Raw genomic sequence first — 26634 nt, forward strand, 5'->3', positions numbered from 1 at the left:
CAGCCAGGTGACATGCAGGCAGGATTCAGGGGCTGGGGTGGAGGCTAGGAGAGATCCAAGCAGGGAGACTGGGCCCCTTACCTTGTGAAGGCCAGAGACTGGGGAGAGAAGCGGGAGTGTACACTGAAGGTCATCCCTTCATCCCTGGGGTGGCAGGAACTTTGAGCAGAGGCCTCTCAAAAGTGTCGTGGGTGGGAGTGCTTGAGGAGAGCTTCCCGGAGGAAGTGACACCCAAGATGAGTCCTGAGCGATCTCTAAGTCCCTTTACTCTCCTCCTTGGCTCCTCCCACTTTTAATTCTGCCCCCAAGGCACCAAGTCCTGCCCATTTTATTTTAGAGATGTTTCCATCCCTATTGCTCTGCCCCTGGCTCAGGCCTCCACTGCCACTCACCCAGTTGTCTGCAGCCGTTTCCTACTATCCCATCCCTGGACTCCCTTCCACATCTACCTGGGTGATGTTTTCAAAGGGCAGAAGTAGTTATGCCAGCTCTCTGCACAAAGCCCTGCAAAGCCCCTCCCACTATGCTCTGCAGCCTGAACTCAGTACCTGGCCCCACCTGCAGGCTCCTCCCTCCCTGGGCCTTTCTCTGTGCAGGCTGGAGGCTCTGCCTGAGATGCCCTTTCCCCTCTTCATTTTTCTGTTCCACCTGAAATGTCCTCTCTTCTGGGTCACCTCGTTCTCCTGAGTTTCTTTCCCAGGCAGCATCTGAGGGGCTTGTTGATTCTGCATGGCAGCACCCATTCTGCATGGATGTAGATACAATCACTATGCTCATTTTACAGATTAAGAAACTGAGACCCTGAATGGTTAAGTAACTTGCTCAAGGTCACATGGTCCAGAGCACGCAGATCCGCCCAGCCTGCCCTACTCCCACCTTCCACCTTCTGCACCATAGCTCATTGTACTAGTCGGGGCAGGGAGCAGGGGGACGGAGAGGGGTGATTGAAAGAGTTGGCATTTGCTGAGTGAACTCATTTAATGAGTATATTCGTAGGCATTGAAGTCAAATTTCCAGGAGGGAGGTATTTGAAGGTTTGTGATTGAGGTTTGAGAGAGTGATCAGGGCTCAAGAGCTTTCCACGTTATATGCAGACAGAATAGAGCTGAAATCATGAGCGTAAACTAGCTTCACATGGGGCTCGTGGCAAGCCAGCGGAAGCTGGGCACTGACCTCACTATGCAAGTGGCAGCCACCTGGCCAGCCCTCCTGGGGACAGCTGGGTGAGGGCAGTCACTTCTCACCATGTTGAGAGTGAGCCTCCTGAGGGCCAGTTGGGAGGTAGTGGGTGTGCAGGCCAGTACAGAGGAGAGGCGGGAACAAGTGGAGATCACTGCTTCAAGGGTGGCAGTTGACGCTTTGGGAGGGGAGGAGACAGCCTAGCAGGTGGTGGAGCACGTGAAGGGGAGGAGAAAAAGGCAGAGACCAGGAAGGTGTGTGGCCAGGGAGGTAGGCAGGTCGTGTTGACAGGGTCAAGGGAGGAGGGGTGGCGAGAAGGCTGGAGTGGCCCACTGGGTCAGCAGTACTGAATGGTGGTTTGAAATAATGATGGGACTGTCTCTCCTGGAGTTGACAACATGGGTCTCCCTGATGACCTGAAGGAGAACAGAAGGGGGCTTAAATTAGGAGATTAGGATCAGTCTTACACCATAAAGGGATATAGTCCAGAACTCTGAAGTCAGACTGCCTGGATTCGAATCTGAGCTACTCTTCTTATTACCTGTGAAATTTGGGGCAAATCACATGGGCTTTGTGTGCCTCTGTTTGCTCATCTGAAAGATGGGCATGGGTGATAACAGTGCCCATATCCTGGGGTTGATTTGCAGAGTTAATGTATATAAAGTCATGAGAACAGGCTCAAATGCTCAATCAACAGTAGCTATTGCCAGGCGCAGTGGCTCACGCCTGTAATCCCAGCACAGTAGCTATAAAACAATAACAACGACAATAACAACAACAAAAACAAACCCAAAACACAGTAGCTATTACTAATGAAGTTTTGAGAATTGGTCAATCTGTCAATCAGCAGGGTTTGTTTGTTTGTGGTTTTGTTTTTTAACAAACGTTTCAGGTTCAACCTCCCAAGTAGCTGGGGCCACAGGCACACACCACCACTCCTGACTTTCAAAAATATTTTTGTGGAGATGGAGTCTAGCTATGTTTCTCAGGCTGGTCTTGAACTCCTTGGCTCAAGTGATCCTCTTGCCTCGGCCTCTGAAAATGCTGGGTTATAGGCGTGAGCCATTGCACCCAGCCCAGTAGCAGGTTTTAAGCTCCGTGGAGACAGCTGGCATTTGAGGATGAGGTAACAGCCCACACCTGAGTGTGAATGGCTGCTGCATCGTTAACTTCCATTTATTTCCTCCATAGGTCTTCCCCAGGCCACAAAGACAAGGAGGCCCCCTGCTCCAGAGAGCTCCAGAGGGACTTGGCTGGCGAGGAGGCTTTCAGGGGCCCCAACACAGACACTGCAAGGTAACTCAGTGCAGGAAGCAGACACTTCATTCCCAGAACATGGAGCCCACATACACCCAGCTGAAGGACTTCCATGGCCTCTGGTGCAATGTCAATGGATGCAGCTGGGGCCAGGATGGTCCTGTTCCCGCTGTTCCCCCGGTGCCTAGGGTAGTGCAGGTCTTTAATGAATATCTGTTGAAAGAAAGAATGAAGAAATGAATGAGGCCTGGAGTGGGGTAGGCCCCTGCCATGATTCCTCAGGGAGCCAGTTGGAGAGCAGGACCAAACTCCAGGGCAGGCTATCCCCAGCTCCTGGCCTGTGCTGGGTTCCTTCCATTCCCCTGAAGATTCCACACTCACTATGCTTTTACTGCAGGACAAAGCAGCCCTGCCAATGGCCAGGGCAAAGCAAGGCCACCAAGCTGGCAGTCTGGGAGAGTCAGTGACCAAAGTATGTGGGCCCCCATACAGCATGTAGCTGAGACTTTCAGGATGACCTGTGGACTACGGGAGACATTGTGGCAAGGGGTCAGGGGTCCAGGATGGGAAGTTGGAGCCATAGTGGTGGATGATGAGTCCAGATGGGATGATTGTCCCCAGTCGCTCTACAGCCAGCCCACTGACCTGTCTTCCAAGCCAGACCAGTGCCAAATGTGTCTGGTGAGCAGTGGCTGCAGGCTGGGCATTTCCTCAGTGAGAACCTGGTAGCCAGTTACAGCTAAGAACCCACACACCCGTCTTCTCAGTGTGGATCCCTGGAGCCTCTAGCTGGGACCCTGAGCCCTGGGAATGAGGAAAGGTATCCCTCTATAGCTTATTACCAGCCCCACATCTTGCCCCTTGCTCTGTTGGCAATAAGCCCCCACAATGAACTGACCTCCTCCTGACTTTCCACCTTGCTCCCAACCAACTCATCAGGTTTGGAAAAAATACAGAAATGCTTCCTGTTAGAGTTAACTTGGGCTTGGCTCAGCTCTGGTCAGAGCAGCACAGAGTAGCAGCTAAAGGCCTGTGCTTCTGGACTTGAGGCCCACTCTCATGGCATCTGGGTTAGATGAGATCAAAACACAACCAGAGTCAGCAAATACTCACTTCTCATAACAGGTCAAGTGAACAGTTGAGTGATGGCAACGTGGGATCCGGAGCCACCGGCTCCTGGCCTGAAGGCTTGGCTGCAGTAGACATCGGCTCTGAGAGAGGAAGGTAAGCTGCCCGGGGGAGGCAGGTTCTCTCATGCTCCTGGTGACAGAACAGGGTCAAGCTGCCAGGCTGCTTGGACTGCTGGGGGTGGGGCACTGATCACTTCCTATGACTCCTGTCTATTGCTTCTCCCACACGCCCACCTTCCACCACATCCTGTGTCCTTGGGCTTTCCACTTCTTGGAATCTTGTTCATTTTTTCTGACCCCTGCCACTGGCCCTCAAGCTCCTCGAGTAGGCACTAGGCCCACTCACAGCTGGAGGCCCAGCCCCCACATGGTGCTGGTCCTGGGCTGGTCAAATGAACGTGTGGGGAATACATGAAGGGACAAACTAATGAGTGAATGACTGAATGATGGAAGAGTCGGCACCTTCTTACTTTTCGGTTAAGCTCTGAGGACCAGCTAGGAGGCCCTTTGCTCCTGCTTTCTCCCTTCTCTCCTTTTCCTGCCCCACCCCTACCCCGGCCAGCTCTGCTGTGAGGTTCAGGGAGAGGAAAAGCAGTAGCCCTGGAAAGACCAGTGTGTCCAGCTGGGCTCTGGCTTCTTGGACCTGGATCAAGTCAGGGGCCACTTTCTCAGGTGATTTGGGGAGTGGCAAGGTCCCACTTGTCCCTAAGTGGTTCCAAACCAAGCCTGAATCATCCTTGGGGCAAAGGCTAGGTATGCAGATGATGGCATAAATAGTTTAGCTCCAAATTATGCTGGAGCCCTTCTTCAGAGCAGATAGCTAGGGAAGAGTGGCAAAGCCAGTGTCTGCAAAGAGCTACAACCGCAAGATATCATCTGCCTCCTGCATCCTACTGCAGTCTGGCCAAGGAGGGAATCCTGTAGGGAAGGCCCTGCTGATGCTTTCCTACTTCCCTCAGCATACCCAGGGCCCCTTTCCCTCACTAACTTCAATAGTTTGCAATTCATGCCTGGAAGCAGAGCCTGACTTCTAAATCCAGGCCCACAAGTCAACACAGGAAGGGGACAGCAGGTCCTGGCCTCTGAAACCACTGCCTCTGAGCAGGTCCAAGGAGAGGCCACCAGAGACTCTGTTCTTTGAGCTGCCACTAATGGGGAGGACTCCGCTAGAGCCCTGTCCACGCAGCCTGCATCTTTTTGCCATCTGCAGAGGTGTTGGAGGGATCTTTCTAAAAATAAGCTAGATCACATTTCTCCCCTGCTAAAACCTTCTAGTGGCTCTCCATTTTCCTTAGAATGAAGTCCCAACCCTTTCCCATGACCCACTGGATCCTGCATGGCAGAACCTTTGGCCTTCTATCCAGTTGGGGCTCCCGCTACTCTCCCCATGGTAGTGCAGCTTGACTGGCTCTGCTGATGGCTGTCGCGAAGAGACTTCTGGTCTACTGTGATTGGGTGGCTCTTGTCTCCTCCGTGTCGCCCCGCCTGCTTATACACCCTCATAACACGAAGGCTGTGCTGTCCTCTGTTTCCTTAAAGTGAAACCAGGCCTCAAAGTTACTTGTAAAGTCATCTGAAGAATCTTCTAGATTTTCACAAATTTTAACCCAGTCTTTTATAGTTGTCTTACCTATATAGTCGTCCCTAGGTATCTGTGGGGGATTGGTTCCAGAACCTCGCTCATATACCAAAATCCATGCATGTTCAAGTCCCTGATATAAAATGGTGTAGCATTTGCATGTAACCTATGCACATCCTCCTGTACCCTTTAAAGCATCTCTAGATTATTGTAATACCTCATACAATGTAAGTGGTATATAAATAGTTGTTATACTGTATTGTTTAGGGAATGATGACAGAAAAAAGCCTGCACATGGTCAGTATGGATGCAACCATCCTATTTTAATTATTTTTTCCAAGTCCCTCCCCTCCCCTCCCCCCTTCTCTCCCTCCCTCCCTCCCTCCCTCCCCTCCTCTCCTGTCTTCCTTTTTTAGACAGGGCCTTGCTCTGTCACCCAGGCTGGAGTGCAGTGGTGTGATCACAGTTCACAGCAGCCTCAACCTCTGGGGCTCAAGGGATCCTCTCACATCAGCCTCCCGGGTAGCTGGGACTATAGGTGTGTACCACCGCACCTGGCTAATTTTTGTATTTTTGGTAGATATAAGGTTTTACCATGTTGCCCAGGCTGGTTTGGAACTCCTGGGCTCAATCAGTCCACCCACCTCAGCCCCACAAAGTGCTGGGATAACAGGCATGAGACACGGTACCTGGTCCCAAATATTTTCAATCTGAACTTGGTTGAATCCACAGATGTGGAACCCACAACATAGAGGGCTGACCACACACTTAGTTTGACCATGATTTTCAACAAACTCCTTTATTGTTTTTCCAAAGGCAAGGTTGTTTCTCATGGAAACAACCACTCTCCTTTTCCATTCATTTTCATGGATTTACTTAATCGTTGAACTTAGTGATTCTTCCCCATTAGAGGCAGCTCAAATAACTAAATTACTGCCCCAGGGGCCTTTCCTTGGACCTGCTCAGAGACACTGGTTTCAGAGGCCAGGACCTGCTGTCCCCTTCTTGTGCAAATACAACTGGCATAAAGAGGTTTGGGACCAAACAAGAGCGCCCCTTAGTGAGTGTGCTGGTTAGTGGAGGGCACAGACTTGTATAGGCAGTGATTGTTCAGCATGCCGTGAGCATCAGTCTGCCTGGCTTACAGAGACACAGAGAATGTGACTCAACCCTGTGAAGGGTGGGTAAGACATTCGCCACAAAATCCATATTGAGTGGGTGAATACAGGTGGACTGGGAAGGAGCACTGCTTCTACAAACAGCCACAGGGCCCAGTAGTAACAGGAACACATTAGCACATGTTATGGCCCAGGTATTATTCAAAGTACTTGGCATCTATGAACTCATTTACTTTTCTCAGAATACTTACGAGACAGACATGATTGGCATCCCTATTTCATTGATGGTAAAACTGAGGCCCAGAAAGAAAGGTCAGGTAACATGCCCAATGTCACACAGCTGGGTGACAGCAAAGCCATGATTTGCTTGCTAAACTTGGCTGTAGTCCCTACAGCAGAGGTTCTCTGAGACCTCCTAGCAGGATCTCTTCCTAGGCTCTGCCTTCCAATGCCCTCCTCTCTGCCACCTCAGCTTGGGTCCATGTAGGTTGGTGCTGGGCTCTCTGGGTGGGCATGGTCACTTTGCTGTGGGTGTGAGGAGCATTTGGCAAGTGCTAGTAGGGAACAATCTTTCTTGACTCCCACAAACCCTAAGGAGGTGTAGGTCAGGTAAGGATACGTCATGCTCAGGGTCAGGTTCCAGCCGCAGCTCAGGGCTGAGGGGAATGGTTGGACATGGGGCAGGGAGCTGGAAGAACACTCAAGAGATAGCGGGTAAATGAGACATGACTTTACTCAGCAGCAGCTCTCTTACACAGCTTTCTCAAACTAGCTTTCAAATCGTTAGCAGCTTACTCTCACACTGTCTGCCCTGTCTTGGCTGCTTAGTCCGATGGCCCCCACGCACAGCTGCGTGGCCAGCTCTCCCTTGCCTTCAGGGTCAGCCGCTTAATTCTTTCTCTCCCTGGGCATGGGCAAACCAAGCTGTGTCCTGGTTCCCCTCTGTCCATCTGCAAAGACAGACAGCTCTTGCGCTGTCTCTTTCTCTGGGTTCCCACGCACCCGCCATGTCAAGCCATGATGAGCTGAGCCAAGCCCCAAGAGACATGTTCCCTGTACACAGCGTCAACAGGGCAGTTATACCTTTTACAGACAATAGTGGTTTAGAGCCAAGTATGAACTTACACAAACAGGTTATATAAGAAGTGGAGGTGTGCACTTGTGCACCAGACTCACTGAGTCATGCAGGCCTGGATATCCCCCTCTGCCTATTCCTTGACCAAAGCACATCCATGTACCTTACAGGATACTAGAACCCAAAACCAGGAGGGGACTTCCCCAGGGAACCCAAATTGGTCAGGGGCAGTGCTTGCTCTTGAACTCAGGTGCTAAGGCCATGTCCAAAGCTGACACGAGGTTGTCACACACCGTGGCATTGGTGCCACACTAATGCCAAGACTGAGACACCAGCCTTTACTGGAAGACACAGTTTCCCCCTTTCTGGTGAGAAGGCAGCCTGGAGGGAGAAGACCTGGGACCCAGCCTTCTTTGGCCTGAGATCTCAGCGGGCCTGTGTTTCCTTCCTCAGCTCCAGTGCCACTTCAGTCTCTGATGTCCCTGCTGATAGGAAGAGCGACAGCACAGCAGCCCGGGAGGATGCAAAGGCAGACCCAAAGAGGTAAGGTATGAGGAGACAGTGCTGAACGAGAGACGCAGCTTGGGCTGTGTGTCCATTGGCCTTTGGCTAGGAAGGCCAGCAAGGTTTGTGAGCTGGCCTGAGGCACATAGCAAGGGCAGAAGCCCCAACGGGAACCCTCTGGCTTCTGGGGCCAGGGAGCTTTCTACTAAACTCTGTTGCCTTGGCCAGGAAGTACACCATACTCAGAAAGGGTCTTTCAGTCAACAACCACTCTGACAGCACCTGCCTTTTGCTGGAGGCTGGAGCACACAGACAAATCAGAAACACCGCTGCCTTCCAGGAGCTCCCAGGCCGGGGGTGGGCAAAGGCTGGTTCAGATTAGAGCAATACATCAGCGCTAGAGGAGGGGAAGGGGGCTTCATGGGAAGGTGGCCTTTGAATGGAATGTTGACAGGTGAGGAGTCTTTCAAGCAGAGGGAACAGGATACGTAAAGGGCCCAAGAAAACCTGGTGTTTCCTGGGCACTGTATGTTGCTGGGTGTGGTCAGCGATGAGTGTCCTTGTCAGGGAGTGCTGGAAGAGGAGGCTCAGTGAATTAGGTAGGGCTTGATTGGCCTCTTGTACTGTGATATTGGAGCCTACTGTGTGCACAGCCCTCTACTCACAGCGTCTCATATGGTTCTCCTCACAGTCTCTCAAAGGTTTATGCCTGATTACAACAAAATCCAAAAGCCTGGAGCCTAGGTCTCTGTGCCTCCTGAGAAGGATAGTGCTCTAAAGAAAACAGCCGCAGCTGAGATAGAGTGATGACGGTGAGGAGGGTACGACTTAGGTGGGTGGAAAAGGCAACTCAGGCGAGCTCCTCTAAAGATGAGAAGGAGCCAACTCTAGAAAGAATACGGTGAAGAGAGCTGTAGATAAGGAACCACAAACCAAATAACCCTGAGATGGGAACATGCTTAACATGTTCCAAAGGACAGAGTGGCTGGAGCTTGGCCAGTGAGGAGGGCCATAGATGGAGCAGGGCCTTGGTAAGCCATGATTAAGAGATTGGATCTTGTTTCAAGTTTTAAGCCAAAGGGGAGTCTGATGTGATTTAGGTGTTTAAAAGGTGAATGCATGTTTGCATTTTCATACCACATTGCTGTTGCTTTTTTACTTAAACCAAGATGCTGGGGGCTGGGGTGGGCAATGGATATCTAAGGTATGAGGCCTTAATATATTTCTTTTCTCATTCAAATTGCACTGACAATTAACAATCAGAGTGAAAACAATAGCTGACACCAATACTGTGCTGTGCCAGGTGCCTTACAGCCTTGCCAGCAACCCTGTGAGATGGGTAAGGTGGGAAACTGAAGCACAGAAAGATTACGTGACTTAGCCAAGGCCTTACAAGTGGCAGAGCTGAGTTCCAAGGGAAGAGGCTCTAAGAAAATCCTCAGGAGAAACTATGAAAAATTAGTGTATGAAATCTTGTCTTTGGAGCCTAGTCTCAAGACCCAGAATCAGTAACTTACAGCTGGTTAACATGGTTAACATGCTGTGTAATCTCACCTTAGTTCTCCCCAAACGTGGAAAAGGATAAGGCTTCTTATGCAACCTGACAGAGGAGAAAATTGAGGGACTCACTCCTGTGATGAACACACCTAGGAACAGAGCCCAGATCCAGCTAACTCTAGAGCCAGGCTCACACTACTTTCCTCTGATGTTTAAATGTCTGCAAAATCAGAGGTTTTTTTTTTTTTTGAGACGGAGTTTCACTCTGTCGCCCCAGCTGGGGTGCAGTGGCGTGATCTCGGCTCACGGCAACCTCTGCCTCCCGGGTTCAAACGATTCTCCTGCCTCAGCCTCCTGAGTAGCTGGGATTACAGGCTCATGCCACCACGCCCAGCTAATTTTTATATTTTTACTAGGGATGGGGTTTCACTATGTTGGCCAGGCTGGTCTCAAACTCCTGACATCAAGCGATCCACCCATCTTGGCCTCCCAAATTGCTGGGATTACGGGCGTGAGCCACTATGCCTGGCCAGTACAGACTTTCTTGATTACAGTGTTTCACAACTCTGGCTGTATTTGAGAATCACCTAGGAAGTACTGAAACACACTGTTGATGAAAAAGGCCGTACTCTGTAACATATTTGAAGAAATTCTGAGCCAAATGTTAGGACTATGACCCGTGACACAGCCTCAGGAGATCCTGAGAGCATGTGCCCAGGATGGTTCAGTTACAGCTTGGTTTTATATGTTCTAGGGAGACATAAGACATCAATCAATATATGTGAGGTATACATTAGTTAGGTCCAGAAAGGCCGGACACCTCAAAGCTGGGAGTGTGGTGGGGGTGGGGGTGAGGGTGGGGTTCCAGGTCATAGGTGGATTCAGAGATTTTCTGATTGGCAATTGGCTGAAAGAGTTGTTATTCTCTAAAGACCTGCAATCAATAGAAAGGAGTGCCTGGGTTAAGATAAGGGGTTGTGGAGACCAAAGTTCTTATATAGATGAAGTCTCATAAGTGGCCGCCCTTAGAAGCAATAGATGACCAATGTTTCTTATTCAGACCTTTAAAAGGTGCTAGACTCTCAGCTAAACTCTTCAGATCAGAAAAAGCCCTGGAAAGGGAAGAAGATTCTCTACAGAATTTAAATTTCCCCCAGGAGAGACAGCTTTGCAGGGTTATTTCAAAATATGTCAAAAAATATATTTTGGTGTAAAATACTTCAATTTCTTTCATTACCTGCTCTTTGTCATGTGATGCTATACTAGAGTCAGGTTGGAATTTGGCATATTATTGCTTCAAAGAGTCTGTTTTGTCAGTCTGAATATCTCTCTCAATGTTAATACTGGTCAGTTGGGTGTGAATTCCAAATGGAGAATATATTGAGGCATATCCGACCTTCCCCTTTCTCATCATGACCTGAACTAGTTTTTCACGTTGTGTCCCCTTGGCTGAGAGAAGTGTCCATTCATTCGGCTGGGGAGCTTAGAATTTTATTTTTGGTTTACAACACAACAAAAACTTTCCGAAGTCCCAGGTAGAGATTTGGATTTTATTTTTCTGGGGCGGGTCTCCATCATCTGTGTCTTTTTCAAAGCTCCCCAGTTTATTCTCTTTCCAGGCTAGGTTGAGAACCATTGTTCTCAGGTAGTGGTTCTGAACCAGGGGCATCTCCCAAACCTTCCAGCCTGCTACGATACAATGTCTGGAGCCATTTTTGGTTGTAAAAACTGGGAGTGGGAGATACTACTGGCTTCTTAAATGTAGAGATCTGGGATGCTACTAAATACCCTACAGTGAACAGGATAGCACCCACCCCACACCCCCCAGCACATACCATAGAATTATGGGGTTCAAAATGGCAATAGTGCTAAGGTTGACAAATCCTGCTCTAGAGCTTTGACGAGCTATTTGGGAAGACAGAAGGGGCGGAAAAGAAAAACGGATGGAAGAGAACCGCAGCACTCGCCTTACCGGGAGTCTGGGTAGCAGGGACTGCGCCTGTGCGAATGCGCACTAGCCACCAGCGTACGCGACGCGTGCGCGCCTGTGCACCTCGGCTAGCACCCGCCCGTAGTGAGTACGCCTGCGCACGCCGCCATTTCTTGAAGCCCCGAACTCGGTCGCAGTGCACGCCGGGAAAATGCGACTGTCCACAAAGTGAAATGGCCGCCTGGGGCGAGCTCGGCCTCGGCGGGGATTCTCCTGAGGCCATGCCCGCGCCGGCCGCCAGAGGTCGCCCGAGGATCGCGAATGGGCCCGAGGCGCTGGCTGCCCCTTCCCCCGCATAAGGTCTGAAGCCGCGGCCAGAGTGGCCTTGGGGTGACCGCGCGTGGACCGTCCCCGGCGGGAGGAAGCGCGGTCCCGCGAGGGACCGAACGGGGCCGCTGCGACTTGAGCTTGTTCCGCGGGGAGCCCTGGCGGCCATGGCCTCCGGTACACCGGACATGGGTCGTCAGGGCTGCCCAGGGGGAGGGGATGTGGACCCTCCAACCACGCTGGGCCCTTGGGCTGACCGGGGCTGGTCTGTGGGGCTCAGTGAGGAGGGACTTTATTCCTAGGAGTTTGATGAGGGAGCGCCTTGGGGGTGGCGTCGTCCTGACATCCTGCAGGGCAGTGGAGCCTTACTTTCCCTAGGTTACAACACAATTTTAACTGTCCCAAACTGTGGGGACTCTGCCCTATTCCACCTTGGGCCGTTCCATCACACTACAGGGAGAGGCGGTATAGTATAGTGGTTGAGAGCCTGAACTCTGGTGCTTTGGGTTCCAATCCAAGCTCTGTCACTTACAAGCTCCGTGACCTTGGGCATGTTACTCATCTCCTCTGTGCCTCAGGTTCTTCACGTGTAGAATAGTAGTAATCATACCTCCTACCATATAGGGTTGTTGAAACGGCCAAATCGGTTTGTATATGCAAAGCGTGTAGGACATTTAAACCTGCAAGCTAAGTGAAGCAGCACCAGAGGAATATCTCCTGCTCTCAGAGGTGTTCAGGGACACTCGGAAGGCTGACTTTACCAGCTTTATTGGCTTGATTTCATTTGACATGACACGATATCTCATCTCCTTCCTACTAAACTTTTGTCATCAGATTTTACATATAGAACATGCTGTTTTCTTCATTATGTTGCAAGCATGGGCTTCTCAAGTTTATATTTTTTCTTCATGAGGATCAGGTGAAGTTTAGGCCCCACATTTCCTCACCACTGGCAACCGTTGTTGGCCAGTGGAGGAGTCTAGTGGAGGTAGTACAAGAGTGGAAGTGTCATCTGGGTGCAGTGGCTCACGCCCACCTGTAATCCTATACTTTGAGAGGCCGAGGCAGGAAGACCACTTGAGTTCCGGGGATTGAGACCAGTGTGGGCAACGTAGTGAGACCTCATCTCTACAAATTTTTTATATATATATATGTGTGTATATATATATCTATCCATATATGTATATCATATATGATATCTATATGTGTATATCATATATATGATATATATCTTATATATGTATATAATATACATATGTTTTTGAAACAGTGTTGCTCTTCTGTCACCCCAGACTGGAGTGCAATGGGGTGATCTCGGCTTACTGCAACCTCTGCCTCCTGTGCTCCAGTGATTCTCCTGCCTTAACCTCCCAAGTAGCTGGTACTACAGGCACATACCACTGCACCTGGCTTATTTTTGTATTTTTTGGTAGAGATGGGTTTTTGCCATGTTGCCTAGGCTAGTCTCAAACTCTGACCTCAACTGATCCACCCACTTCTGCCTCCCAAAGTACTGAGATTACAGGCGTGAATCACTACGCCGGGACTACAATTTTTTTTTTTTAAAGAATGGAAGTGTGTAGAGTATGGTTGTGTCAGGAATTGACAATGGCTGTACTAGGCTACTGGATCTTTGGTCCAATTACATTCAGAAGGAAAGGCTTCAGAGAAATCAATCCCAAATCCAAAGTCCCATTGGTCACCATCCCCTGTGTTACCTTGCCTATCTCTAACCACTTGACTTCCAGGCAGTTCATGAGGGACTCAGACAGATAGCTGGGAAGTAATTCCCCTGGATGCTACATTGTCCAGCAGAGCTTCCTGTGAGTGTTTGCCTAAGATTTCCTTTTTATGACCCACATAGGTCATACCTACTAAAATCACAGTGGCCCTGCCACAGGCCTAGGAACAAAGAAGCCTTGTTCATCCATTTGTCCCTGTGTCACAGTAGAGCCCAAGTTTCTCTTTGTGGAGAATTCTGGCTCTATCCACAAACTTGGTGAGGGCAACCTCTACTAGTGTATTTCTGCAGAGGACATGGGACAGGACGGGACTCTGATTGAATCCATAGTAAAGCTAAGTCAGGGCTACCACAGTAGGGATACAAGCTCTTCAGGCCTTGTATGTCTGTCTTTGACTCAAGCAAGCATGTCACTGACAGAGATTGAGCGGGTGTGTCAGGGCACCCTGCTGGCAACCCTGGGACTGGTGTTACCTGTGCAGAAAGACCACTTTTGGATCTGCATAGCGGGCCCTAAGGGTGGAAGCAGCACAGAGAAGCACAGGCCCAGTGGGATGGTTTCCCACAGTTACTGTGTGGCGTCATACTCACTTGCCTGCAGTTCTGCCTGGTGCAGCTGGAGGTGGCAATTAGCTTGTTGTCCCTGCTGGAGAATTTTAGTCCCCCCCACCTCCACCTGAGGCTGAAGAATCATATTGCTTTCAGGGCATACTTTCCAAAAAGTGTGGCCTCTGTTGGCCTTGTTATTCCAGCTTGAAGGCAGGAAGCCTGTCTAGACAAAGTTAATTCCTATATACAAAGAGTCCCAGGGTAGTTTGTAGTGTGTTCTTGTCTCGGGGTAGCCCCCACTAGCTATTGAAGGCAGGCTGGTGATGTTGGGAAGGTTATATTCAAAGTGAGCTAGGATTAAGGTGATGGTGAAGTCGATTTTCATTCTGAAATGCTGGGCTCACTCTCTTAGTAGCCCAACTTGGTGTTTGCACCTCGCCTAGTAGACTCTGGAAGCAGTACCTTGCATCTCAAGGTGGGGCTGGTGATGGGAGGGGTGTGGAAATGGAGGATCAGCTAGCAGCCTCTTTCCCATGGTACCCAGACTGGAGGGTACAGTGCAAGCATGGGGTGAGGCCAGAGAAGACCCCTGAAGAGCTTGATGCCTGAGACATCTGGGGGAAGCCCCGTCCTTCTTGCTGGATTCAGGGGTGGCAAAAGCCAAAAATTGGAGGGCTGGGTGCAGTGGCACATGCCTGTAATCCCTACACTTTGGGAGGCCAAGGCAGGAGGATCGCTTGAGATCAGCCTGGGCAACATGGCGAAACCCCGTCTCTACAGAAAAAAAAATACAAAAATTAGCTGGGCATGGTAGTGTGGACCTGTAGTCTCTGCTACTTGGGAGGCTGAGACGGGAGGATGACTTGAGCCCAGGAGGCAGAGGTTGCAGTGAGCCGAGATGGCGCCGCTGTACTCCAGCCTGGGCAACAGAGTGAGATCCTGCCTCCAAACAACAATAACAAAAACATCGGAGGCTTCGGCTTCGGCTTCGGCTTCGGCTTCGGCTTCATCTATTACACAGGGACGCCTTTTCAGTGGGAAGGGAGCAGCGGTGCTGGACTCCTACCAAGGAGACTGTCTGCTCCCTGGACTTGTGGCTGTGCCTGGCTCCTTTCTGCCCCTCTCTCAGGGATATGAGTGCCTCCAAGTCCACAGGAGGTGACAGCCAGCTTGCGTGCTGGGACTGAGGCAGGGTTAGTTTCAGAGCACTTTTTTCATAAGGGTGCTTATTCTTCCTCAGGGCCTTGGCGGATTATGAGGGGAAGAATGTGGCCACCAAGGTCAGAGAGGCCTGGCAGGAGAGGCCTGGAGCCCCAGGAGGTGGCCAAGGAGACCCAGCTGTACCCACTCAGCAACCTGCAGATCCGAGCACCCCAGAGCGGCAGAACAGCCCCAGCGGATCTGAGCGACTTGTCAGACGAGAGAGCTGTGGCAGCAGGTAAGGGCTGAGCTGCAGTGGACTCTGCCTCTAGAGCCCGTGTTTTTGTTGGGGTCTGCGACCCAGGTAGGAACCACTTGCCCACACCCTGTGCCAATACCCAACACATTGCACACCCAGGTGCCTGTTCTGTAAGTGGGTCATGGTGGTGATTCCTTGGTCCTAGAGCAGTGTCATCAGGCTTCTTGTGGCTCAAGGGGCCGGGAGGGGACTGTGATAGGAGGATGTGTCTGTCCCCAGGTGTGAGAAGCCCTGGCTAATTCCCAATGCATGGGGCAGGAAGGAAGGCTGTCTCTCAGAGTACAGGTGCTCTACAGGTGGGGGTCCTGGGCAGAGTGAGGGCAATTTGTGTGGTGTGCATAAAATGCCATTGTCAGAGAAGGACAGAGTGTGAAAGAGCAAAAAAGAAAGAGGGTACAAGTGCAAAAGAGTGACGGAGTGAAGCAGAGAGAGAGAGAGGCCAGAGGGAGAGAAAGGGAGCATGGGTAAGCAGGCATGAGAGAGTGACACAGGATGTGACTGGCCATGTGTTGATGTGTGCCAGCGTGCATGAGCAAGAGGACAAGCATGCCTGTTACTGGAGCTGACCACGTGGCATTGGTGTGAGAATTTCAAGTCAGGCTCTCTTGAAGGCATCTCGCCTGCCAGCGCAAACACTGCATGTCCCTGCAGCTCTGGACACGTCAATAGACCAGTGATTCCAGGGGTGCAAAGCGAACAGTTTCTTAAACAAGACAGAAATGTAGAAGGAGAGAGCTAAGACTCATATTGCCCCAAGAGAGGAGCTGGTGGAGTCCAGCAGGGTATTTGCTGTGGGGAGCAGGTGGGGCCTGGGGCTCCTTTTGCAGGGATGAAGGAAACACAGTTATCTGCCTTCTTTGTTCTGGGGCTTCGTGTACCACAGAGGTTCCATAATTATTAATAGTTAGATAGGGAGGTTATTTTTAGGGCCTGGCTCAACTGTTAGATAACAAGTTTTACCTTCTAAGAATATCTAGCCCATCTTTGACTCCTTGGCCCTGGAAAGGCCCAGTCCAAAAACACAGTGAACAACCTTGGACTTCCCGTCACATCGTGTGGCTTCTGGAACTAGTCAGTGTTGCATGCAGTGAAGGGATATAAAAAGTGAGGCTTGTGGATGAAGGAGGAGGTGAGTGGTTCTGGGCTTTGTTTTTGTTTTGCAGGGGGAGTGTCAAGAAACGCTTTCTTTACAGGGAGAGTGATGTTGGAGCTGGGTCTGGAAGGCTGAGGGAGATTTTGCCAGATGGATGTGCTTGGGAAGGCATTCCAAGTAGAGGCTCACCAAGTGTATAGGGAACATCCAGTCAGTAGCCATCACAAAGGAGGGTTAATCCAGCCTGGCTTGGCAGGAAGCACTGAGTAGGGGCTGGGCAGGCACCTGCTCCTAGGCTGAGGAGTGTGACCCACGTCCTGAGGGCCCTGGGAGCCACTGATTGTTTTCCTGCAGGAGAGTGCCACAGCCAGACTTGAGTCCAAAAAAGATCCCTCCATTGCCCTGTGGAGGACCAGGCCAGCGGAGTATATGACAAGACAAGGCAAGAGGCCTTATTGGAGACTGTTTGTTTACACCAGGGCTGAGGTGATAAGGCTGCAAGTATTTTTGACTTATTAAAGGTAAAAGTGGGCTTGGCGTGGTCGCTCATGCCTGTAATCCCAGCACTTTGGGAGGCCGAGGTGGCAGTATTGCTTGAGCCCAGGAGTTTGAGACTAGCCTGGGCAATATAGCGAGACCCCGTTTCTACAAAAAATTTAAGAACATTAGCCAGGTGTGGTGGCACATGCCTGTAGTATCAGCTACTTGGGAGGCTGAGGTGGGAGGATTGTTTGAGCCTGGGATGTCAAGGATACAGGGAGCCATGTTCCTGCCACTGCACTCCAGCCTGGGTAACAAAACAAGATCCTGTCTCCAAAATAAAAATTAAAAAAATAAAGTAACAGTGAGGGAAAAGCCAAGGTTGCTTCCCAGATTTCAGGGCTAGGCAACTAGATGGGTGGTGACAGGAACTAGCTGGGGGTAAGGAGTTTGGGGGCAGGCCTGCTGAGAGATGCAGAGAGATGATAAGGTCATTGGGCCATGCCGAATGAGAAGTGCCTGTAGGGGGCTCCAGCCAATGATGTCCAGTAGATTACTGAGTAAACAAATCTGGAGTTGAGCAAAGATCTGACCTGGGGCTAGAGAGCTGGGAGTTGGCAGCTCATAGGAAGTCGCTGAAGGGAATGGATGAGGTTGCCTGGAGAATGCCTTTGGAAGGCAGTGTGTACAAAGCATGTATTCTCGACTTTTCTCTGCAAGCTTCCAGGGCCACTTGTCCAGCTAGGCCCTTGGCTGGGTGGGTAAGTCTACATGGTTCACGGGTGCTGAGGGAGCCTTCTTTTTGGGGTGTACATCTAAAGCCACCTGCTTCATCAGCTGACATTTATCTCCATTTTCTGCTCTTCTTTTGTCTCAAAAAGAAAAAGAGAGGATATTAATTATTGATCCCCTAAAACCCTAGCTGAATATATAAAATGAAAAGAAGTAACAATATGAGAGAAGCAAAGGCAGATGGACCATAATTTTGAAAAGTAATACCGAAAGGTCTTAAGGAGGAAGAGGAGCTACAGAGAGGTATTGAGAAGGACAATTTTGAATAAATGGAAGAATTAGGAAAGACGACCGTCATGGAAACCAAGCCATGCTGAGCTAACTTTCCAGTGTGCTGTATATCCTGAAGTAGGCCCATCAGATCTGGCTATGTAGAACTCATGACTACCTTGAGGGGAGTAGGTTGGGGCAGTGGGAAAGGCTGTAGTTGGATTATAATGGATTGAGGAGGGAGCGGAGGATAAGCAGGTGCAGTTGGTGGGGTACACATTCTGAAACTGGCCATGACGTGATGGATGTGGGAGGGGTGAGCAGATAACGACAGCTACAAGATAATGGGGAAGGTTTCCTATAGGTGAAAGCAACGTGTGCCTGTTAGGTAAAGGCTAGGCAGAGGGTGCCTACATGACCAGTACCCAGTAAAATCCTTGGACTCTGAGTCTCTAATGAATTGCCCTGGTTGACAGCATTTCACACTTGTTGTCACAACGCACTGCTGAGGGGAACTGAGTGAATCCTGTGTGACCCACTGGAAGAGGACTCTGGAAGCTTGTGCCCGGGTTTCCTCAGAAATTTGCCTTGTGTGCTTTTCCCTTTGCTGATTTTGCTTTGTATCTTTTCACTATAATAAACCATAGCCTTGAGTGTGATGATGTGCTGTGTCCTGTGAGTTCTTCTTGTGAATCACCAAACCCAGGGATGGTCTTGGGGACCCCTGACGCAGATGGGCAGGATCAGAACTTTATGCCATAACAGGGACTTCAGATTTTCTTTCAAGGGCAAAGAGGAGTCAGGAAGGTTTGAAGCAGGGGAATGATACGGCGAGAGTATTGCTTTGCAGTGGGCTCTCCAGTGGCAGTGAGAAGAGTGGACTGAAGTGGGCAGAGTGGAGCAGGGAGAAGAGGAAGTGCTTACAGAATCCTCCCTGTAAGAAATGATAGGGCCTGGACTAGGGGACTAGCGGTGGAGATGGAGACAGACAGAACTGTAAAACAAGTAGAATAGATCCCAAATTGGATGACAGGTAAGACTTGGGAGAGCAGTGAAGGAGAGGGAGTGACAATTTAGAAAGCCACATTTCTGGTCGAGTGACTGAGTGGAGTATGTGACCCCTCCTGGCTTAGGTGGTGGCCAAAGTATCTCTAACCTGCCACTATACTGCCTGCAGCTGACTGAGCAAATGCCTGGTCCATGGAGATCCCAAGCTGACAAGGGCACCTGAGGCAAGCCTCTGGCTTTCAGGTGGAGGCCCTGCCTAGGCTGGCCTGGCCGGATTGCCCTGGCACACTGTGCTGTTTTGCTGAGGCAGACAGCAGCACTCTGCAAGTGCTCTTCTCCTCTTCCTCTTAGTGGTCTAAATCCTGTAGCATGCTGGGGTGCGACTGTAGACAAATACCCTTTGCGGACCACCTGGGTTCTCTATTTGCAGTCTTTGGGTCTGGTCACTGGCATGGCATCTCAGTAGGCTAGGTTCATCAGGAAGGGTCAACTATGTCATGGCACCTCATGGGAAGCATTTAGAGTCAGTGGGCCAGGGGCTTAAGGGCTGCTTACTGCTAATAGTTCTAAGTAGCAAGCATTCCCTCAGTCCTAGTCTGGGCACACGCCAGGAAGAAAGCCACTAGATGCACTCTCCTAGTGGATAACTAGCCTGGGGTTCCAAGAAGGGCAGAGACAGGCAGAGTGAGAGCCTTCAGAGATGTAGGCAACGATAGTAGTAGAACTTCCAGGGAGAGTAGATGGAAAAATGGAAAAAAATCCTTGTCATTATTTTTAAATGTCTGAATTGACCAGATTAGAATCTTTGAGAGTCTAGACACTAGGGAATTCTCATGGGTGGGCCAGTTATCTCCTCCCTCACATGGGGGGAGAGTAGATAGGACCCAGCATGAGAGGACCAGAGGGCAGTCAGTGCTAAGGGTAATACCTTAGGCTATGGGAGATTGAGTTTTTCTTCAGTTTGCAAGTTTTCACTTTAATATTCCACTGTTTCCATCATTTCAGATGACTGGGGATGATAAGGACAATGTAATTTGGGGGATAAAGGAAGAACTCATTATATATCTTGGGTGACTTTACTGGGGAAATGGATTCCTTAGTCATTTGAAAGAAGTGGTAGAATTCCACATGTGGGGAATACTTGTTCTAACAAAAGCTTAATAACATTAGTGGCAATGATCCTTTTATATAAGGGAAAGCTTCAAGCCAGTGAGAAAAACATAAATAAACTAGTAAGAACATATTTATAACCATGAGATTTGGATGCAGAATAAAATCAAATTGGCAGTTAAGGAAAGGTCCTAAACATCTGTATATTAACAATATTTCATCAGTGGGCAATGTGAATTTCCCATGGAAACCACTGGCCTAGAATACACTGGATATAAATCAGAGAAGCAAAATTGCAACCAAGTTAATATTTTAAAAAATAATTGAAATGATGACTGCTAACCTTGTATTGTTCTTATCTAATATAAGGCAAAGCAGCACTGGGGCTTTGATAGAGAACAATATCTCATGTGCACTGAGGACACTGAAAACCTGCTAGGAATTCTATGGAATTTCTAAAATATTTATATTAAGGACATTTTACCCATTATAGACTAATTTAGGGAAGGTTCTGCATTTTTTTTTGATTTGACAATGCTGCCAATGCAATTTATACAATATTAAATAAGACTAATTAATTTTTGCACCTTTCTTGTTACAAGGTGAAAGAGTTAATCCTTTGAGATTTTCCAGAAGGTCCCTGGCAAATCCCAAAGTCAGTTTTAGGTATGAAATATATTTGAGGTTTGATTGTGGGAAGGCAAATGTTAAGAGTTGTCAGGGGTTCTTAAACATTGGATTGAATAGCATTATGGGTTAGTGAGAAATACTACTTGGTTAGCTAGTGAATCAGAGTTATACAAATTTTAAAGTAAACATATGAGGTAACATGATTGTAAAGAATCTTCAGTTCCTTTAAAATTGAAAAGACTTTCAAAAAATAAGGACATAATAAAGTCAACATACAGATAGGGCATTACAGTATTTTGATAAGACATAAAATCTTTGCCCCTTAGGCAGATTACTCAGAAGAAAAACAGACCATTTATAACTTTTTATTAGGGACAGACCAATGATCAAGATTTTTTTTTTTTTTTTTTGAGATGGAGTCTTGCTCTGTTGCCCAGGCGGGAGTGGCGCGATCACCATGTGGGCCAGGCTGGTCTTGAACTCCTGACCTCAGGTGAACTGACTCAGCCTCCCAAAGTGCTGGGATTACAGGCGTGAGCCACTGCACCTAGCCTAAGAAAATTTTGTTATTTTAACAGAGAAACCAATATTTTAATTTTATACAATTACAATATTTGATATTCTTTTTTGAAAATCTTATAAATACACTGAATAAATATTAGTTTTAGCCATGACAAATAAAATTCCTTTTCTGTGAACATTTTCTAATTTTAAAGATATGTGTTTACATTTTGTCTCACACATTTTTAAATTATTTGTCATTTTAATTTAGGACAAAGCTATTTTCTTTTTCCTTAGGAAAAGCATATTTGCATACCTTACATACAAAGTTGTTTCCCTTTGCCATTTCTGTCATTATTACTTTTAGTAGTCTCATATATATATATGAGACTATATATATATACTATATATATATATATGAGACTATATATATATAAGTGTATATATATATACATGATATATATATATATACACTTATTTGCTTATTATAATTTTAACCATTAATAACTTCTCTTTTACAGAGCAAACCAGGAGGTAGGTAATTTTGAAATATCATATACCAGCATTTTGTAGCAGACTAGTAAAGCTTATGAATATACATCTCATAACTTTTTATAGTTATATACTTTATACTACCATTTTGCAGTGTGGACAAATGAACACATTTAACAGATCCAAATATAGTCCCACTGTACCATAAAAAAAAAAAGCAAAAAGTATATAAACCTAAAATTAGGTCTAGTGACTAAGTATTTTATCTTCTTTATAAATGATATTTAATGAATTTAGTTAACTTAATTCAGCATCAGTCTAAGGTTTTAAGTTGCCAAAAAGATTTTAGAAACTGTCTTTAAGCTTACATATTATAAAACATAATTACTGCTGAGATAAAGTTTGCCAGAATAATGACTCAGTTTGGTTAAAAGCAAATTTAAATTTTTATAATCTTAAACATGTAGTAGATATAATACTAGCTTATTCAACATGTAAACCTGTTTAAGTTTAGGAGGAATATACCCAAGTAGAGTAAAAATATATGCTTGTATTCTGTTGTATTATAGGTAATGCTCATGACTCAGACACACAGCTGTCTATTAAACTAACAATATCAAACTAGTCTTGTTTGCCAAAAGTTTACGTAAATTCTGTGAACTTGAATTTTAAAAGCATTTGGGTTAGTTTTTATAAGAATACTTTTTTTGTTGTTTACATTGAAAGTATTAGAAGTTGGTTCTTTAATTTATGAGAGTTTTATAATGATTTAATTTATATAAGTACTTATTTATCTCTAAGTCAATTAGAATAGAGGATAAGGGATTTTGTAAATTAATTTGGTAGTGCCATCTGGAGGTACTGAAATATTACACATATACAAGATACATGTATACTAAACATACAGACAGACACAAATAGAGATCTAATGGCGAGCCCTCAATGGGGGCAGGGGACCTGAAGCTCTACTGGCTCTAGGCAGTTGAGAGGCCTGAGTGGGAAGGGGAAAGCCTGCGGAAGGGTAGATAGGGGTATGTAGGAGGTAGAGGCGTGGAAGGGGACAGATGAAAAGATTCAGGGAGCTGAAGGGAAGGTCTAAAGTGGTGAAAAGAAGGGAGGAGGGATGCGGTAGGAAGATGGGAAGGGAGAATCTTAGATGAGCAGGTTTGGGGAGACCCCAGGTTCCCCAGTAAGGTCACTGAAGTTCCAAATTACCCTTCATGATTACTTTTTTTTTTTTTTTTGCCGGTTTTGGAAATACTGGACAGAATGAGTGCCATAGGGGCAGAGCATGTAGTCTGCAAGGGAGGAGGAGGAAGACGAGGAAGGGCACCCAGTAGATTGAGAGTTACCTGTGGGAAGAGGCAGATCAAATAGAGAAAGGAGCCAGGCTGGACAGTCTCATTAGAAAGTTCTGCATACAGTCCTCATCTGGGAGCCAAAGTTTCTCTTCAGTCCTTACTGAGGAGCGGAAGGGCTTTCCTTATGCAATCTCTAGACAAGGTGTCAAGGGAAACAATGAGGCCTCATAAAAGAGCCAGGAATTTCCCACTCGAGAGTCAGGGAGTAAATCTCCACTCAAAAGGAACCAAGAAAACTTCTATCCAGGACAATTCTGGCTAAAATTGAAAAGAACCAGGAAGAGTCCTGCTCAACAGAATCAGGGGTTAAAGCCCCACTCAAAAAGAGCTAGGAAGACTTCTGTCTGGGAAGATCCTTGCTCAAACAGAAAAGAACTGGGAAGAGGTCATTTAACAGAATCAAAGTAACTGAATCACAGAACCGTAAAAAGTGTCCAATAAAAACAAATACTGACTCCGGGCAGGGTGCAATAGCTCACACCTGTAATCCCAGCACTCGAGAAGCTGAGGGAGGAAGATTGCTTGAGCCCAAGAGTTAGAGACTAGCCTGGGTAACATAGTGAGACCCCTGTATCTATAAAAATTTTAAAAATTAGCCAGGCATGGTGGTGTGTGCCTGTAGTCCCAGCTACCTGGGAGGCTGAAGTGGTGGAGGATTGCTTGAGCCCAGGAGTTTGAGGCTGCAGTGAACTATTATTGCACCACTGCACTCCAGCCTGGGTGACAGAGTGAGACCCTGTGTCAAAAACAAAAAACAAATATGGATTTAGATAAACAGAGGCTTTTATTTTATTTTATTTTTGAGACAAGTCTCGCTGTGTCACCCAGGCTGGAATGTAGGTGCCATCTCAGCTCACTACAACCACCACCACCTGGGCTCAAGCAATTCTCCCGCCTCAGCCTCCTGAATGGTTGGAATTACAGGCATGCGCCACCATGCCCAGCTAATTTTTGAATTTTTAATAGAGTTTCACCATGTTGCCCAGGCTGGTCTTGAACTCCTGACCCCAAGTGATTCACCCATCTTGGCCTCCCAGAGTGCTGGGATTACACACGTGAGCCACTGTGCCCGGCCAATAATTTGTTTAAAAAGACCACTGCAATAGGGATGATGCTGCAATCTTAGGACTTGCAAACATCACAAAATAATACAGAAAAAGGAGGGAGGGAGTAGTAAGTAGAGCTAGAAGCTCAGCTACTTTCAAGGGCCAGTGGGCAAGCAAAGGGGAACCTATTTGGCATGATTTGGCCAGAAATGTGTTTCCCTGCAGTCAGCCGATTCCCAGGAGAAGCTGCTAAGTGGGGCATGTTCTGCAGTTTAGCACTTACCTAGCCAGGAGCAAGCAAAGTTCAGACCCTGTGGGGAGGAGAGAAGACTGCCTAACATTCTGTCAAGGCAAAGGAGAGGGTAAAAAGCAGACAACTGTGAACACTTGATCATCCTTCAGGCAATAATCCATTCTGGGTTTCTGGCTTAAGACTCTTGAGAAACAAGGGGAAACAGCTGGTAGGAGCAGCAGGCTCACCTATATGTAGTCCATGAGGTAGCCTTATGGACTTCTGCCACCTTCTAAAACTCAGCATGTCTCAAACCATCTTTATCAACACAGCGTCTCACCAAAAACAACCAAATAAAACAAATTAACTAATGTACTAATTCTGCATCCCCCCCTGTGTTCCTCATCTCAAAAAACTGTTATCACCTCATTGACTCAGACTCTCAACCAGGGAGATAGAAGAAATGTTTGGGGGCACGTTAAATGTGATACCTATGAGACATGTAAGAGGTGAGGTGCAGGAGGCAGGTACATGGTGATAAAAGAAAAACTTCAGCCAAATTAAATTTAAAGGAGTTTCATTGAGCAATGAACTATTTGTGAATTGGGCAGCCCCCAGAACCACAGTAGATTCACAGAGACTCCAGCGCAGCTGCATGGTAGAAGAAGATTGATAGATTAAAAAAAAGGTGGCGGGGGGCAGGGAGGAATGACGTACAGAAATTGGAAGTGAGGTACAGAATGGCTGGATTGGTTACAGCTTGGGCGTATGCCTTATTTGAACACAGTTTGAACACTCAGCAGTGTATGAATGGTTGAAGTATGGCCGCTGGGATTGGCCAAGACTTAGCTATTGTTACGCATGCATACTACTAAATTACGTTTTCAATTTTATCTCCCTATTAAGCTAGGTTACTTTTCATCCACAAGGACTCAAATATGGAAGTACGGAGTCCTTCTCAGGTCATATTTAGTTTGCTTTAACAATGGACAAATGGGACTGGAACTTTGGGGTGAGGTCTGGACTGAAAATAGGTATTTGAGAGTCTTCCATACGTCAGTGCAACTGAAGCCAGGGGGATGGGTGATATTGTTGTAGGGGCATGCATAAAGTGAGAAGAGAAGACATATAGGAGCAGCACCCCATATTAAGAAGTAAGATAGAACAGGAGGAGCTTGTGAAAGAGATGAGTGAGCAGTGCCAGTGAGGTAGGAAACCAACCAGTGTGCTGCTGTGGAAGAAAAATGTAAAAGGGAGAGTCACCAACTCTGCCAGTTAACTGGACTTAGCTGCAAGAATGTCTAGAGTAGTGTGATCTGCACAGTGATCCTGTGATTAAAGCATCCTAACCCCCCCAACAATTTGTTACCACCTTAGACAAGTACAGAAATTGAGAATATTTATATTTTTGTAGCACTTTGACATTGCCAGGACATGTAAGCTTGTGATCAGTAGACTTTCTGGTTGAACAGGGTAGAGAGACCAGTTCAGGTGTTGTGGTGAGTCCCATGGTGTCGGGGCTTAAGACCGCATGTCAGTCCCAGACAGATGGGAAAGGGAGGTCATTCAGTGCAGATAGTTTGAGAAGCAATTAATAGGTTCCATGGAATGTTGATGGTAAGTAGGGAAGGAAAAGGTGACAAGAGTGAGTGTAGACAGCTCTTTCTAAGGAGTTTGGCTGCTGGAAGGGGAAGAGAAGCAGCTGGGGTTAGGTGGGGGGAACTAAGTTTAGAGATGCTAAAAGTGTAGCAGGGGTCATGTGATCAGGTTGAGCTGCAGCACAATGAAATTCCATTTTGACTACCATTTATTAGTTGCAATTGGACTCTTACCTCAACTTTCTCATCTGTAAAAAAAGGGATGGCCGGGCGCGATGGCTCATGCCTGTAATCCCAGCACTTTGGGAGGTCGAGGCAGGCGAATTGCCTGAGCTCAGGAGTTCACGACCAACCTAGCCAACAAGGTGAAGCCCTGTCTCTACTGAAATACAAAGAATTAGCGGGGCGTGGAGGCGGGTGCCTGTAGTCCTAGTCCCAACTACTCGGGAGGCTGAGGCAGGAGAATCGCCTGAACCCGGGAGGTGGAGGTTGCAGTGAGCCGAGATCACACCACTGCACTCCAGCCTGGGCGACAGGGGAAACTCCATCTCAAAAACAAAACAAAACAAAACAAAACAAAAAAGATGAAAATGCGATTGCTTTCTAGTAATACTTATGACTACTTCACAATAAAGAAGACAAGAAGGTTCCAGCTGTGAAAACTACGCGGTCACAACAATAAGTGAGCGGGAGCACGCACGCGCGCTGAGATTGTACGTGCACAGGCTGGGGTGCG

The 26634-nt window shown here is 47.7% G+C and overlaps 1 protein-coding gene across 4 annotated transcripts in view; it reads left to right on the forward strand.

Annotated features, from left to right (window-relative positions):
* The window catches only part of ZNF185 (zinc finger protein 185 with LIM domain), a 56300-nt gene that overhangs the window by 15109 nt on the left and 14557 nt on the right, over nt 1–26634 (forward strand). For all 4 annotated transcript variants that reach the window (XM_025373173.1, XM_025373174.1, XM_025373175.1 and 1 more), the window contains 4 exons: nt 2371–2475; nt 3562–3660; nt 7792–7881; nt 15127–15324. In XM_025373173.1, the coding sequence (XP_025228958.1) occupies nt 2371–2475; nt 3562–3660; nt 7792–7881; nt 15127–15324 (492 nt within the window). The remainder of the gene's footprint in view (nt 1–2370; nt 2476–3561; nt 3661–7791; nt 7882–15126; nt 15325–26634) is intronic.

This window comes from Theropithecus gelada, chromosome X (genome assembly GCF_003255815.1).
Source record: "Theropithecus gelada isolate Dixy chromosome X, Tgel_1.0, whole genome shotgun sequence".
Taxonomy (NCBI): Eukaryota; Metazoa; Chordata; class Mammalia; order Primates; family Cercopithecidae; genus Theropithecus; species Theropithecus gelada.